At 39.8% G+C, this 16,508-nt stretch overlaps 1 protein-coding gene across 1 annotated transcript; it reads right to left on the bottom strand.

The window, feature by feature from the left end:
- Nucleotides 1-1,038: 1,038 nt before the first annotated feature.
- On the bottom strand, nucleotides 1,039-12,513 carry LOC144201911 (protein Wnt-7a). Its single transcript, XM_077724751.1, has 4 exons — nucleotides 12,191-12,513; nucleotides 11,268-11,494; nucleotides 6,584-6,855; nucleotides 1,039-2,620 (listed from the first exon to the last, which is right to left on the bottom strand). The coding sequence occupies exons 1-4, from the start codon at nucleotides 12,259-12,261 to the stop codon at nucleotides 2,141-2,143; spliced, it is 1,050 nt and encodes a 349-aa protein (XP_077580877.1). The 5' UTR covers nucleotides 12,262-12,513; the 3' UTR covers nucleotides 1,039-2,140.
- Nucleotides 12,514-16,508: the final 3,995 nt, after the last annotated feature.

Genomic DNA, 16,508 nt, shown 5'->3' with positions numbered 1-16,508 from the left:
ACGCGTCAGCCGGCCTCTCTTGGAGACTGCCCCGCATTTTCTGAGCACTGTTGGGGTTGTTGTAGCAACGTATTGCCCAGAAGTGAATGACGCAGATGTGCGAGTCATCTATCACCTGACAGCTCCCACTCCCCCGACTGAGCAAGCCATCACCGTGACAGCCGGCTCAACTGGTCTCATCAATTATACTGGTACCCTGCTATTAGGGCACAAACACTTCTTCTCCTCAAACACGTTCAACCACTTCCCAGTCTGCAAGACAGGCCTTCAATTAAGACTGAATAACTTTCCCCTTTCTCAGGATGTCTCTTTCTTTGGTCACCATTGTACACATAGACCTAACGGGATACGATGATTTACCTTTATGGGGATATTTGAGTGACCGAGGAGATTAATAATTAACTTCTGCATTACATTAATGATTAAAGCACTAATCAAATTAGTAATTGGTTAATTTTTGTAATGAAAGTTAAATTAATAGACATTTAAAGACAATTGCTCATGGTGACTGTTGCCCAATTGGCAAGTATGATGCAGGATATTTGTTTTTTTTATCTTGATAAAGACGTGCGTGTGTCTGTGTGTGTGTGTGTGTATGTGTTCATACTGTGAAGCACAATTTATACATGCTTGTACACCAACATTAAAAACCATAAAATTCTGGGATGCCATGTAATGATAGTGGCATAACCATATTCTTATCACCAACAAACAGTAGGGCAAAATAATGTTTTTGGGCATTATTATTAACATTGGTTTAAATCAGTGGATTACAAAGTGTAACTCATGTATAACCACTGGAACACACACTCTTTCCAGTGGCACCACCATAAACTAAAGTAAATGTTTCAAACACTATTTTTTAATCCCCTGCAGTTCATTTGTATTCAACTTCAACTATAAATTCTATAAAAGATTCGGAATTTTTAGGGGCAACTTCTATGGGTAATAAAATCCCTAATCATTGGCTGCCACTGATGACATTAAACATCCAATCTGCTTGATATGGGAATGAATTCTCTGCTAACCCTCCCGGTTCAAATGGATAGGACGTCTACTAATTTTAGTTGAAGGGAGAAGTATGAAAAAAAAGTCCATTAATGGACGTCTAGCATCGTCAATGGCAGTGAAATAGTCAAGCACATTACCATTCCCTTGTGGCTAACAACTGTTTTTCTAATTTAGAATTTGGGGTAACTACACTAACGTACACTACTTTTTGAGTTTTAAAATAATCAAAACCACTCTTGTAAAGTAAATAATGTCAACAATCAAGGTGAAACTGTATTTTAGAAGAATAAAAAATGACGTCTTGCATTGTTGGTGTTATTCTGTTCCTGTATTCCATCAGTAGTAGTCATGAAATGCAGTAAACAACAGACAAACAGAAAAAAAATCTATATCTCACATTACACAATGGTGGCAGACAACAGGGGCAAACTTAAGTAGATTTTTTTACAGACTGGTGTCTGATCTTAATGTGGACTATGATGCAACAGATATAAATAAGACATCCATACAAAAATAGGCTCTTACAAAATATACTCTATGAAGAAATAAAAAGTGGAAAACGTGCCTGTATTTTTGAAGCTCCGACCTAAACAAATGGCATTTTCGGGACTAGCAGCAAACAGAGAGAAGATACGAGTGGGCACGAGTTAAAAAGGTTTGCCTGAGTGGAGGCAGATTCAAATCCAGTGTGTTAACAGTTTCCGATCCCTTTAATAAACTAAGCCCTCCCGACATTGAGTTATATTGGTGACCCACAATGGACAAAATCAGTAGTTCATATCCAATAAATTAATATTAATTATCTCCATTCTATAAAACACAGTATGTTAAATATTCCACATGGCTGAGTCATTCCATGAGTGAAGACAGCAGTGTGCACGGCACAGCCTTCTCGCGCACAGTTTTCCGTTTCTTGTCGGCAGTCCGTGTCCCTGTCGCTTGAAGACTAGTGTGTCCATCGCACATGATCTGTGCAGTTTGTCCCTTGACAGTTTTTCATCGAATTTCATCCCAACACACCAAAAGTTCCCAGTCCACTAGCAGCTTCTCAAGCAGTAACAAGAACCAATATGTTCGTCAAAAGAAGAAGACACATTCAGGACCACATAGCACCGGCCAATAAATATTCTCATTTGCATGTGTACACCTCTGTCCTCTCACTGCATGTGTTGCACTTCACGTAGCAGCACCATAAGAACTTGCAATTGCACTGCCACACTCTGGAGTACTGGTGCGTGTTGTAACCACGGCCACAGCACATCAGGTCACAGCCGCTGATGTGCGACATAGTCTTGTTGCATACCCGCCCTTGTGTTCCCAAGCTGCCCGTCACCTTGTCTGCCTCGCAATAGTTTGGTGACTTGTCTATGTACACCAAGTCTGTATTCATGGGCTTCCGGTAAGAATACGGCTTCTTGATCTTGAGGAATTTCGGCCGCTTGTTGCGGCTGGCTTTGACCGTTTCCACTTGAACTGCATTGCCATATTTCTCCTTGAGAATGTAGCCAAGCTCACGGAACTTGGGAAGTGTAGTCCAGCAGGTTTTGGTGGTGCAGGAGCCTGACACTCCATGACACTTGCATTCCAGACGCATGTTCTTTTCCAGGACCTAGAGATAGAGAAACAGTTTGAGAGTGTTCACAGGAAAAACTTTTGTAGCGATACCAATATTAATATCGTAAGGGGCCCTGAATATAAACCAAAAAATGGGCCTTTCCTACTCTTTGATTTTTTTATTTGTAGCCGTCACAAAAATTAAAATATAAAGAAAGAGAAATCTATTCAGACATGACTTATAGAAATCCGGACCAAATATAATAGCAAATATTACAGTGTTTTTTACGACTCGTTGTTTTGTTGTAAAACATACAGGATGTCATTAGCTATGTTTTGGTCACACATCTTAATTTGAAAAACTTAATTTTGTAATAAAGTAAGAGTCAAAACGAAGAGAAATCACTCAAATACCGTAACCATGTTTTTACACTTATATGAGGAAATTTTTCAGATGCTTCAATATCAAAATGTATCACAAGTGCTCAATGGATCTTTTCAGTTAATGCGCAATAGGATGTGACACGCGGTCACATTTTCACTTCTACCCAATTCTCTCACTCATACACCAGCTTTGGGCTTCTGTCTTTCTTCGGTAAAAAAGAATTACGAGGGATTTTTGAAAGACAGCGTTTAATGGAATGTCACAATTTGGCAACATTTGGAAAATATGGCTTTCAAAACTGTAATGAAAAGTCAGTCAAGGATAAAAGTCCTAGTTGATGTGATAAGTGGAGGTGAGAGGATAAAGTGAGAGAGAGAGAGAGAGAGAGAGAGAGAGAGAGAGAGAGAGAGAGAGAGAGAGAGAGAGAGAGTGAGAAATTCACTTTCCATACTGCTCATGCCCGAAAGTGTTGCTGGGGCCTAACCCAACTGTCTTCGGGCGAAAGGCAGACTACACCCTAGATTGGTTGCTAGTCAGTCATTAGGCACACAAAGAGACAAGCAACCATCCGCACTCCCAATCATATCGCCACCAGCGAGAATCGAGCCCGCGCCTGCCTGCACCAAAGTCAAGCAAACCCCAACACCACGAGGCAGCTTTTTATAAATACCTATATGGAGAGACAGAGAGAGAGATTTTGTATATTTTTACAAAAGACAGCTTTAGCATCGGCCGATACAGCAATGCCAAGGATTGCAATTGGTTTCAAGTGCCCAAAATGGTATCCGATTTAGTACGCGACTACAGTCTACAAGCATATCCTCATAATAGGGTTGATAATCATTTTTTAAAAGAATTTTGCCCTGTCTATAATGTGATGTTCAATGGCAACATGACAAGCAAACACCCCGCTGTTGTGGATTAAACGGAAGGCCATCACATTGCTGCATTATAGCGTACACACAGAAGCCAAAATAAAGTGTCAAATATCAGCCCGTCTGTATGTAGTCACCACACAACACACAAATGTCAAGAGTGAGCATTCGAGGCGTAGAGTGACTGGGATTACTGCTAAAGCCTGGCCTGATGACAATGAGGCGCGTTATAAGCCGGAAAAGGAATTTTCTTGACAAGATGAAACATACAGCCCCCTGGTTGGTCGACACCGGCCCGGCTGAGGCTAATTGGAAATTATAAAATAAACATAATTTCTAATTTTTACTCAGGCATGGACTAAATTGGCATTGCATTTATTTTGAAGTCATTGTTATATCCACATGCATAATGATGATGCAATACAAAAACTTAAGCTCTCCAAAATGCCGGGTGATGCTAAAAAAAGAAAGATAGATGCTGAATGCCGAGTTTTTAACACAAGTATTTAATTAATCAGTGGTAAAGCCGTGAGTTTATTTTGCGGGGAGTTGATAGTTGTGTTTAAGAATTATAATTTGAATCGGCATTACCAGAGTTAACATTCATAGAAATTAAAAAAACTTTGTGAGGCTCAAAGAGCTAAAAACAATCAGATGCTTTGCTAGCTCAGCTACAAAAGCGGCAAGGAATTTTTAACAAGCATCACGGATCTAGGGGTACAGCAACCAAGAGCTTTGTGATAGCTCACAACATCGCTAAAAACAGTAACCCATTCTCCGAAGGGGAATTTGTTAAAGAGTGCTTGGTGGACTCTGCAGCACTAATATGCCCTGAAAAAAGAAGCATCTGAACAAGTCTATTGTCCAGGCGAACCGTGACAAGAAGGGTTGAACTTGGGAATTCAGCTGCAATATAAGGTGGCAGGTTTTGACTTTTTCTCCTTGGCTTTGCACGAGAGCCGTGATGTCAGAGACACAGCCCAGTTACTTGTATTTTTTGAGGATTACGGAGTAGCTGGCAGCGACGCGGTCAAATCACGGGATGTTTTGACGTGTTTTGGTCCGGCACTCCACAATATTTTCGGTTTTTCATGTGGCACCCTTAAAAACTAATTGCCCACTCCTTAACTAACCGGTAATTAATCAATCATAAAAGTAGCTCATTTAAAAAAAATATTGTGATTTTCAATAGATAAAAAAGGGGATAGATATGTTTTAAAATCAAACATGAAAAAACTTTAAACATTCTTTTATTGGGCGGCCCGGCAGGTGAGTAGGTAGCGCGTATGCCAGTTCTGGGGTACTTGGTTCGAGTCCAAGTCAGTCCTTCTGTGTGGAGTTTGCATGTTCAGCCAGGGTCTGCATGGTTTTCTCTGGATATTCCGGCTTCCTCACACATTCTAATGCATGGTAGGCTGGTTGAACACACTAAATTCCTCCTAGATATGAGTGTGAGCGTGAATGCTCCTCATGCCCTGCGATTGGCTTGCCACCGATTTAGGGTGCGTCCTGCCTCGTGCCCGAAGTCAGCTGGGAAAGGCTCCACCACCACCAACAACCCATGTGACGACAAGCGGTTCAGAATATGAATGAATGAATGGTTCAAGCATTGGAATCGCCAAAAGTACTTCACTGGTGATTAGTTGAAATAATAATTTGTTTCAGCCCCGATCTCAAAGTTGTTTGTGTAAAACATCATTGCCATTCAAACCTCAAGTTACTTCATAAAGTTGCTGGGTTCAACAGCCCTAATCCATCAATTGTTGTGTGACCAACACTTGTGACAGCCTTTGTATGGATGATTGGACCAGGGGAGCTTCTGCCCAGCATCAATGCATTTGATTAGCATAAATAGAGGCGGGGGGTTGCTATCAAAACAGAGAGCCCCTTTATTAGCGAAAAGCACAAACCCCACTGCTCGACGTTTCCTGGAAGACAAATTTGCTGTCCAGAAAAGCCAATTTGGATTCAAGGCCCTGACAGGCACACAGAAAATGATCCGCTCAGGGCGATTGTGTGCAAGGTCTTTCAAGTAGCGGGGTGATGAACGTGCCGGTTGTGTGAATCAGGCTTTTCTGGCACAGGGAAAGGAAGAGTGGATATGAGTTAACTTGGCCCAAGCTACTTTTTATTCTTCCCCAGGTCCTCTCCGGCTGTTTGGCACGTCACTCCACTTGGTCTTTAACCTCTTAGACCAAATGGAGTCTCATTGTCACACTGTGCCGGCCTGCTGAAAGGAGCAGGAGAACGCTATGTTTGTCCTCTTTGTATCCGGCCGCACAATTGTTGTCTGTCTTGGGGCTTCTGTTTATTTCTTGCAGAAAATGTAAGTGTATCATTATTTTAGTCATGTCTCTGAATACGAATGAACCAATGGCAATGAATCGAATTACACCCACGAAGCAAAAGTGAATTGAAAGAGCCCATTGACTACCACTCATCACCGCAATCCTTTCGTGCATAAAACAAGCACAAAGCTACCAATTTATCATAATAGCGGGGCATTTGAAATAAAGGTAATCGTATAGTAATTCTCTACTCCTCAAGAAACAAGGATGCCTTTTTGTAATGTGCTAATATGTTTTCTCTGCGCTCATCTGGGCTGCAATCAACCATTCTCACTTTGAAAGTTGTTTTCCTACAAAGCAGCCATCTTTGGCCTGCTTGTTCAAGCTCAGCAGATCTTTGGCAAAGTTTGTCTCTGCTATTACTTGGGTTTTGAGAATTTGAGCCAAAAAATGAGATGGGTGCATCTTACCTTGCGTCCCACCTCATTATTATGGAGGTTCATGAGCGTCCTTGCATTTTGTTTGACCTCCCGGGCATCAATAAAGACTTTGGAGAAGCCTAGGCCATAGCTGATGTCTGCCGAGCAGCCTCCCCACTTCCAGCCTTGGTCCCGGCTGTAGAAACCTTGCTTCTCTTTGTTGCAGCTGCAGTCACTCAAGTTACCCTGCGTGCAGGCGGCGGTGATGGCGTGGGCCACTCCGGCTGCAATGATTGCATACGTAAAGGCAGCTTCCTTACTCCCTGAAAACACATACAAAAAAACGTATCAAAGAAAGGAATGTTGGCTACAGGTGATTTGTTTCAGTAAATACTACACAGTAGGGATGAGTGACCTGGCACAAAAAATATATTTTTTTTCATGATGTTTTTTCAAGCTATTTTTTAACAGGTAATTTAAAAGGATATCCCAATATTATAAAGGCCAAATACATAATCTCACCTCATCTAAATTTCAGAATCGCTTTATCCTCACTATGGTCGCGGGGGGTACTGTAGCCAATCCTAACTGTCTCCGGGCCAGAGCCTGGAAACACCCTGAATCGGTCGCCAGCCGATCACAAAGTTCAAGGAGACCGACCACCATGCACACTAACCCCCATCCCCAAAGCCAATTTAGAGTGTCCAATCAGCCTACCATGCATGTTTTTTTGGAATGTAGGAGAAAACCACAATTCCCAGAGAAAACCCACACAAGCCCAGATAGAACTTGCAAAATCCACAAAGGTGGACAGACCTGGACTTGAACCCTAAATCCCAGAGCTGTGAGGCTAACGCGCTAACCACTCGTTTACTGGGCCAATGCCAACTAGTTCAGATAACGCTCAATGCACAATGAGTGCTTAACTAGCATCTTCGATCATCTAGCAGTGTTTCCCTACCTTTTTTTAGCTGCGGCACACTTTTTGCATTGAAAAAAATCTCAAGGCACACCACCATCTGAAAATCTTTTAATTTCAATTTATGTCGCCGATACTAACAATAGTTATTCTCATCAAAGTTTTATCAGCAGGAATCATATAGCCCTCCGAAATATAAATAATTAAAGGTTTTTAATCGCATAATTTTATGATTTCATTTCAAATTTTACTTAAATCTTCTAATATTACGTAAAAAAAAACTTTTCTTGGCCAAAAGTGGATGCCATCAAACCAAACAACTTCCGCCCGGTTTATGTTAGAGAAAAATAAGCAACAAAATGATTGTTTCCCAATTTACATCTTTTAATAGTATAATGTACAATTTACCGTTCATCATATTTTGATTCTAACCTTATAATAGTTTAATTTTAATCTCGTTATATTCATATAACATTTTTTTCTCTGAATATTACATTTTATGACTTTTTGCCATTTCCCGCGGCATACCTGACCATTGCTTACCGACAGTGTGCTGCAGAAAAGTAGCTGGGAAACGCTGTCAACACTTTAGTAGGTGTTCGAAAACAAAACATATTTTGTACTTTAATCGCAGTATTGTCATTTTCTCATAAGTGTTTAATGTTAGTTTACCACAACTGTATTTTAATCAACTGCTTAAAAACTATCAACATAGTATTCTTTAAATTTTCTTAGGTAACGGACAACATAACTTGCAACATATATTTTTTAAAATAATAATGACACCAACTGCAAAGGACAAGAATAGTATTTATAATGCATACATATTAGTTTTTTCATTCATTACCAAATTCCACGCAAGCCAATGTAGAATAAGCAATTTCCCCACAGAAAGGTCCAGACCTGGGATCGAAACCTCGAGCGCAGAACTGTGTGGCCGGTACACTATCCACTGGAGCTTCATTTATTGATTTATTTTCTGAAACGCTTATCCTCACAAGGGTCACGAGGTGTACTGAAGCCTATCCCAGCCTACTATGGGCATCAGGCGGGGGGGAGACTGAATCGGTGGCCATCCAATCGCAGGGCACAAGGACACAGACAACCACTCGCGCACACACTTCTAATCAGGGGCGTGACCGGACATTTCGTCGAACGGACGTTTGGTCGACAGACAGTTTGTCGAACGGACGTCCGGGTACCAACTAGGGGCAATTTAGAGTGTTCAACCAGCCTACCTAATGTTTTTGGGATGTGGGAAGAAACCGAAATACCTGAAGAAAATCCATGCAAGCCTGGGGAGAACATGCAAACGCACACTAGGGACCCACGGGGATCGGACCTTCGATCAAAGAACTGTGAGGCTGACGGGCTAATCACTTATCGACGAAAGCCAAGTTTGATAACACTTTAATTTAATTCCGATGAATATAACTCAACCAATTCTTAAAGCATTATTTCTTCAAATTGCATTGTAGTGTGCATAATTAACTAACTGACCACCAAATACATGAAATTACCAGGAGGATTACATTGAAACAGCTCACAATCTATTTATAAACCTTTTTAAAGATGTATTTGATGACAAATTGCTACATGTTAATATTTTTAATATGAAAACTAGGGATTATGAATTAACATGATATGGATTGATCATGGTCTCAGTAACACATTACTGAAGGGCTACGGTGTTTTGAAACCTGACCTGGAAACTGTCCTGCCTGTGAACCAAAATGGCTGCTGGCGGTTTAGTCAACAAAGCAGCATGAATAAGAGAGCTGTCAGGGAGGGAACAGCTATTGATCCATTCAGAAATGACACATTCTGTGCAAACTCATAAGAAATGCGCATCTCCATCCTGCCGTTATCTTCACCAAGTTTAGTGCACAAATCATTTACACAAGCGGAAATATTGACAATTAACTAAAGGTTAAACTGTCAGACTGTGACAAATAGTTATTGAGTGAGATATAAAATGCTGTACAGCGATAGATATAGGATTCATTTTAACTGGGAAGGCTAGCATTGAAGGATCATGATCGTTCGATCGCTGCCAGATGCTCCCAGTCAAAATGGAATGGACGTCTACTGCCGTCAAGGGTAGTTAATCAGTTATTTAATGATAAAATGTTAATGCATGAGATTAATAAAAGGGTTGTTGACCCGTTTTCTCAGTTTCAGTGTTGGAAGTAGTAAGTAAACACACTTACTGAATGGCTAATGTAAAAACTTCCTTTTTAATCCAACTCTGGATTGTCTGTCCCAATCAACGGCAGGCAAAGGCTTAAAAATATGAATTTGTATGTCTGAAATGCTTCATAGGAAGCATCTGATTATATCCATCCTCATATAAGAAAAAAATGAGTCGTTTGTTAACATCAGTAATTTATTTGAATCTTCCTGCCACTGAGTTTACCACTAGATACATCTGGCTGGTCTAAGAAGCATACCACCTTTCTACCTTTGAAGGAACGACAGAGGGAGAAAAAAACCTCATATCGAGGCATAAATTATGTTGACATTTTTACAGACTAAATGGGCTCCGGGCCAAAAAACAAGGTGTGCCGGCGTACTCAGTCACATCTGAGCTCAGTGCAGTTCGTTTTTTTCTGGATTTTTCTTGTGCCTTGATCCGCCTACAAAGTACATAGGAGGACTTCAAATGCATGTACTTATTGATGGAAGAGATGGGTAAAGGAAATATAGTCGTGAAAATCTCTCTTTTCTTTCATGCTCTCTCTCCACCTTACACTACCCACACTTACAAGAACAAGTCCAAGCCACACAACTCTGCTCAGCTCTGTACCAACAATGGCATCCGTTTGCAACCACTTGGCTTCTAGGCTAATCTGATAGGTGAAACCAATCTATTCGCTACGGCTGTCCAAACCTTGAACATAGCGTGGGCTTTCAAGCACCCATAGACACTCTTGATGGGCAAAAACAGCTCATTGATAAAGGACAGCTTGTCAAACGGCACCGACAGCGTGACCGGGATTATCTTTTCTTTTCAGTGGCAGCAACCAAGATGGTATCTCACAGCTGCTGTGTGATTCTAAACATTGCGTTAAAAATGGTTATACATTTTAGTTTGATTTCTATAGCACTGAGTAGGGTATATATGTATACATATATATGTGAAGTTTTTGCGGGGTACAAAAACTGCAAGGATTCCCAACTAGAATTTTCTCAAAGATTCCGAACTGCTCCTGAGCTGACTAGTTTCTCCAACATGGTACTTTCCTCACTTGAAATTTATACCCGTGGTAAGCTCTGCGTCCCTTACAGTGGGAGCTGCAGCACCCATCAGCAGACTGGATAAAGACCAGTGAAACTGTGTCTCATGGGACTCAGCCTGGGATGAAAAGAAAGGCTGGAACTATTCACAAGAGCTTTGTTACAGTGTTGGCTCCAGATACCTTTTATCCGTGCTTGGTAACAAGTCTGGAGTGCAGCTGACACTTCTAACAAGATATGTGGGGGAAACAGTGCAAATAGTATAAACTATCCATTTAAAAAAATTGTGATTGGCACAAATAATTCAATAGCAATAATAACTGGATTTACAATTCACAATATGTATAGATCTTAATGATGTTTTCAAAAATTTTGTGACATTAAATTGCATTTTGGGGCTGTTTGCTTTAACTGGTTATGTTCATCCCTTTGAATGATAGATTTATGATCACAAAAAATTAAGTACAGATAAATGGGGTGTTAAAATATGCACAGAGAAAACAATTTTGAGCTGAGTGTAAAAAGGAAATTGACTTTTCGTTTCTAGTTATTAACAAACATAAACAGATAGCAACATACCCACTTTCAACTCTTTTCCAAAGACAGTCCTCTCCCCCAGGGCCGAGCAGTTCCAGCGCCCGTTTTTGAACTGGAACTGACACTCGTTGATGCCCATTTGCGCTCCTTCGCCGATGACAATAATAGCATCTGGGCGACTCTGGCAAATAATCCGCTGTCTGGGTGCCAAACCGGGAATTTTATTACAGATTATGCTCGCGCCCAGGGCCACCACAGATGAGAAGCCCCTACGGAAGACAAAATGTGAATTGAACTGAGTTGTGTTGCCATGAATAGTTCAGAGGCAGGTGCATTTTCAAAATGTGCACAAATTCACAACATCATACATAAGAACAAAAATTGGAACACGCTTTGGTTGCAAATACTACAATTTGACTAATTTATAAAGGTGAAGAGCATCTAGTGACCTTAGCAGTTTAAAAACTTTATATGGCAAGTAGTTTTTAATTTTGCAACAGAAAAAAAAAACATGATCGACATCACTAAAATGTGGCGTCTACTCATGGACACAACAGTCTCATTTTTTAATTTTTTTTTTAATTTTTGTAGTGTAATTTTTTATGGATTTTTTTCACACAATTTCAAAAATATTTGTTATGAAATCGAAATTATAAGTGAATAAAATGTTTATATATATTTATAAAAGAAATAAACCTGAAATACTTTGTTTATGGCAAAACGTTCTATTTTTTTAACTTTAATTTAACTCATTGCCGGCAATTGACAATATACGTCCAAAGCTGTGAAAGCGACTCCGACAACGCCAGTAACAGTGCAAGACGTATAATCAATTTTGACTGTGAGGTAAACGGGGGCTGTCTATTAGTTAAAACGAATGGTCTATAAAGAGGTTAAGGCGCAGGTTGTTTTTTTTTAAAATCGAAAACAGCGTGGCGCATTTAAAAAAAAAAAGCGCAGCTCACCCAATTTTTAGGTAAACAATCCCCAGGCAAAGTAAAACTCTTAAAATCCAGCGTCGAGATCTCCGACTCATCGCGACCTCTCACTGTCATGCAATGACTGCTGGGGGTGAGGAGGAACTTCGAGTCACTTGGTCTCCGCAAAAATCACAGCACAGGTAACTCCACGAGGAAGTCCACGGGCAGGAAAACCATCCAAAACACACCTTTTCAGGTAATTCACGCCCAAATCCCTTTAGGTGGCCCCCTTCTCGGTGGGCCCTCTTGTCATTGCGATGATGATGTCATTGCAGGTAAGCCTCAGAGGGGTAACAAGTGCCGCGGTCTATTTCTCATAGTTCCTTTGGTACCAGCAGGTCTCTCTCCTATATATCGCGCTCATCTCCGTGGGCGTGGCTGCCGAAGACTTGGGGCCCCACGGAAGAATCTCTCTCTTTCTCTCTCTCTCTCGCTCTTTCTCTCTCTCTCTCTCTTTCTCTTTTTCTCTCTCTCTCTTTCTTTATTTCTCTCTTTTTTGTCTCTCTCTCTTTCTCTCTCTCTCTCTCGCTCTTTCTCTCTCTCTTTCTCTTTTTCTCTCTCTCTTTCTTTATTTCTCTCTTTCTTTTTTGTCTCTCTCTCTCTTTCTCTCTCTCTTTCTTACTTTTTTCTTTCTTTCTCTCTCTTTCTATTTTTCTTTCTTTCTTTCTTTCTTTCTTTCTTTCTTTCTTTCTTTCTTTCTTTCTTTCTTTCTTTCTTTCTTTCTTTCTTTCTTTCTTTCTTTCTTTCTTTCTTTCTTTCTTTCTTTCTTTCTTTCTTTCTTTCTTTCTTTCTTTCTTTCTTTCTTTCTTTCTTTCTTTCTTTCTTTCTTTCTTTCTTTCTTTCTTTCTTTCTTTCTTTCTCTCTCTATTATTCTTTCTTTCTTTCTTTCTTTCTTTCTCTCTCTCTATTTTTCTTTCTTTCTTTCTTTCTTTCTTTCTTTCTTTCTTCTTTCTTTCTTTCTTTCTTTCTTTCTTTCTCTTCTTTCTTTCTTTCTTTCTTTCTTTCTTTCTTTCTTTCTTTCTTTCTTTCTTTCTTTCTTTCTTTCAGTCTTTCTTTCTTTCAGTCTTTCTTTCTCTATCTCTCTCTCTATTTCTCTCTCTCTCTCTCTCTCTCTCTCTCTCTCTCTCTCTCTCTCTCTCTCTCTCTCTCTCTCTCTCTCTCTCTTTCCATCTCCCTATTTCTCTCTCTCTCTCTCTCTCTCTCTCTCTCTCTCTCTCTCTCTCTCTCTCTCTCTCTCTATCTATCTATCTCTCTCTCTCCATTTCTCAATCTCCTTCTCACTCTCTCTCTTTTTATTTATTCATTTATCTTCCATTACGCATATCGTTTTTGTTTTATAAATCTGGTGCGGCTGCTGCCTGACCCCGTGGGAAAGAATTCATCACTTTGGGCCCCACCACTTCAAGGATGCAAATTGAAAATGCTATTTTCTAGGGCCCCTGTCGGTCAAGAGCCCTGAGAATCGTTGTCACTTTCCTCCCTCTTAAGACACCCCTCATTAAAGGGGAACTGAATACCATAGGCACGAAAGAGCACGGAAACTCTCTTAAAACAGAATCCAGTAACAAAGGAAGGCGCTGACATATCTCATTAAATTACTGAAATGTAAAATGTATATGAAAACCATTATTTTTTTTCAGTGGGCTGGTGTGCTTTGTCTTTGATATGAACCAATCAGCTCTCTCTCTCGGGAAGATTCCCACCACTCATTGTAGTGTCAAGCCACTGTATTGTCATTGATCTGGGTGAATGTCAGTCATCTTTTCGGGCTCTGGGAAAGTTGCCTGCCATCCGAAAGAAAATGTTCTTTCCCAATGATAATGGATTATACCGAATTACAGTCATACATCTATTCACGAAATTAATTGTTTCCAGAACTTTTTTTATAACTTGAACATTTCGTAAGTAGAGCAGTACTGTATATGTAAATTATCTAATTCGTTCCACGGTCCTCACACAACTGCCAACTAAACCCTTTAAAATTGGTCAAAGTGTCCCAATTTTGCATGAAATCTTCGAGAAGCACAGCGAATGATTCATGTCTTAAAATGAATATAATGGCAAAACAATCCCCCCGCAGCCATTATATTGCGAGACGTAATACTCGTGTTTGTCCGACAGATAGTGGCAAGGGCCTGTTCTACCAGGGCCGATAGCCGTTCACTTTGTAGTACTGTGTGTGTGTGTGTGTTATGTGTTTGTGTGTAAAAACATGTGCATTGTAATTTTACAGTTTTTAGTTGTTTAATAGGAGGGATGCAAGAGTCAATTCGGGGAGCATTTATCCGAGGTGGACAGGTATGTAAGAGAGAGTCTTGAAACATGGATAGTGGTTGTTGCTAGACAGCTAATTTAATAGAATTGAATGCTTTCATTGTCATTATATATGAGATTGAATGTGAGCGATGAAATGAGACACCAGTAGAGGATAGTGAGCTCTCTAAAGTGACGCTCAAGGAATCTGGGACAATATTTTCAAAATGAAATAAAAGATAAGGAAATGCATTTACTTTTTCCAGGATTTCGTAAATTGGATCCTTTTTGTATCTTGAGTCACTCATTTGCATATACAAAATTTTGGAACCTTAAAATTTTGTACCTAGAGGCATTCGTAAGTAGAGGTATGACTGTACCAAGACAGTATCACTGGTCAAAACACCCAGTAAACATTAGTTACATTCAATGTACAGAGGGAAAAACTTAAGAAAGTAAGATTTGTCTGAAGAAAAGTCAAGTAAAGCCAGACGAACATTTGATAAGTCAGGGTAATTCACACAAATCACTCCTGTATTTGGATTTCTGCAGAAAAAAAAGTTTAAAAGGTTTTTACACAAAAACACCTTGGACACTATCAAATCAGAATATAATCTAAGAGTCTCTTTATTTTCCATGAATCAAAGACAATATAGGACTGAGCGTGTAAGGTTGTCCGTCTCCCTGTGCCCTGATTTTGGCTGGCCACAATTCAGGGTGTCCCCTGCCTATCGCCCACAGTTGGCTGGGATAGGCTATCAGCACCCTTAGGCAGTTCGGAGAAGGATTGAAAATGAATGAATGAATGAAACATCATATTTCAGATTTCCTTTTATACCTCTTGCAATAAGGGGTTCATGTCAGACTTTTACTAAAACAAAAATTCATTTCATTGTAAAGAAGCAAAATGTATGATTTGCACTTGAACTATTCATGAAATGGCCGTTAATATTTCAATAGACATTTAAAAAAAATGTGTGTTTGGGAAATACATCTAACATAACTCTTAATGGTATATCCGATGCTTTTATATGCTAAAAGTCTATTGTCAGCTCGTAAAAGTTACTGTTTCCATTCTGTGTTTACACGAAATTTCTCGCCCCAACTTCCAACAATCAGCCAATTAGATTATATTGTTTTTGTCTGCAATCAAGTTGTTAGAGCGCTGTAAACTTTGTAAAATAAGGCTGTTAAAATAAGTCAAGGATATGCATGTTTATATGTACTTAATTTTACTAATCTATGGTTACTTGTACAAAAGGTATGTGTTCTCACATTTACACGTACTACATGTTTTTGCATGTACTTAAACCATGTGTGTCTGCTTAAACGCACTTGACTACAGGTGTGTACTTGCGTGTACATGTACTACAAGTACATGTACTTGTCCTCCAACTGAGTGCACTTGCATGTACTTGTACTACAAATACATATACTCACCTGTACTGTATTGTAAATATGCGTACTCGTACTACTTCACGTGTACTTACATGTACTTATGCACATTCAGATCAACTCTGCAATGATACTCATGCAATTTCTCCAGAAATGGCATTTTCTAGATTCTGATTCAAATGTAAAATTTGCATAATAACGCAGCTTGATTCTCTATTGCAAAGCACAAAAATAATTTAGTGTTCCTCTCATCATTGCATCTCACTTCAAACTCCTTAGCTGTTCAAGCTCAAAGGCCGCCAATTGTAGGTATGTATATGAATATTCACCTGCTCGTATTTTCTACTGTTGTTCATAGTTGTGCTTGCAAAAGTTGTTCAAAATTCAATCTCAATTCCTCTCGAAGCATTTAGTGAGCCTACAAATATTTTAAAAAATAAATAAATAATAGGTTGAGGAGTTTGCATGTTCTCCCTGACCCTGTATGGGTTTTCTCTGGGTACTCCGGTTTCCACCCACATTACGAAGACATGCATGGTAGGCTGTTTGGACACTCTAAATTGCCCCTAGGTATGAGTGTGAGAGTGAATGGTTGTTTATCTCCTCGTGCCCAGCGATTGGCTGGCCACCAATTCAAAGTGGCCCCCGCCTGTGC

Source organism: Stigmatopora nigra, chromosome 1 (genome assembly GCF_051989575.1).
Source record: "Stigmatopora nigra isolate UIUO_SnigA chromosome 1, RoL_Snig_1.1, whole genome shotgun sequence".
Classification (NCBI taxonomy): domain Eukaryota; kingdom Metazoa; phylum Chordata; class Actinopteri; order Syngnathiformes; family Syngnathidae; genus Stigmatopora; species Stigmatopora nigra.
Note: the sequence above shows the minus strand (reverse complement) of the source record. Positions and strands in the feature narration are given on the sequence as shown.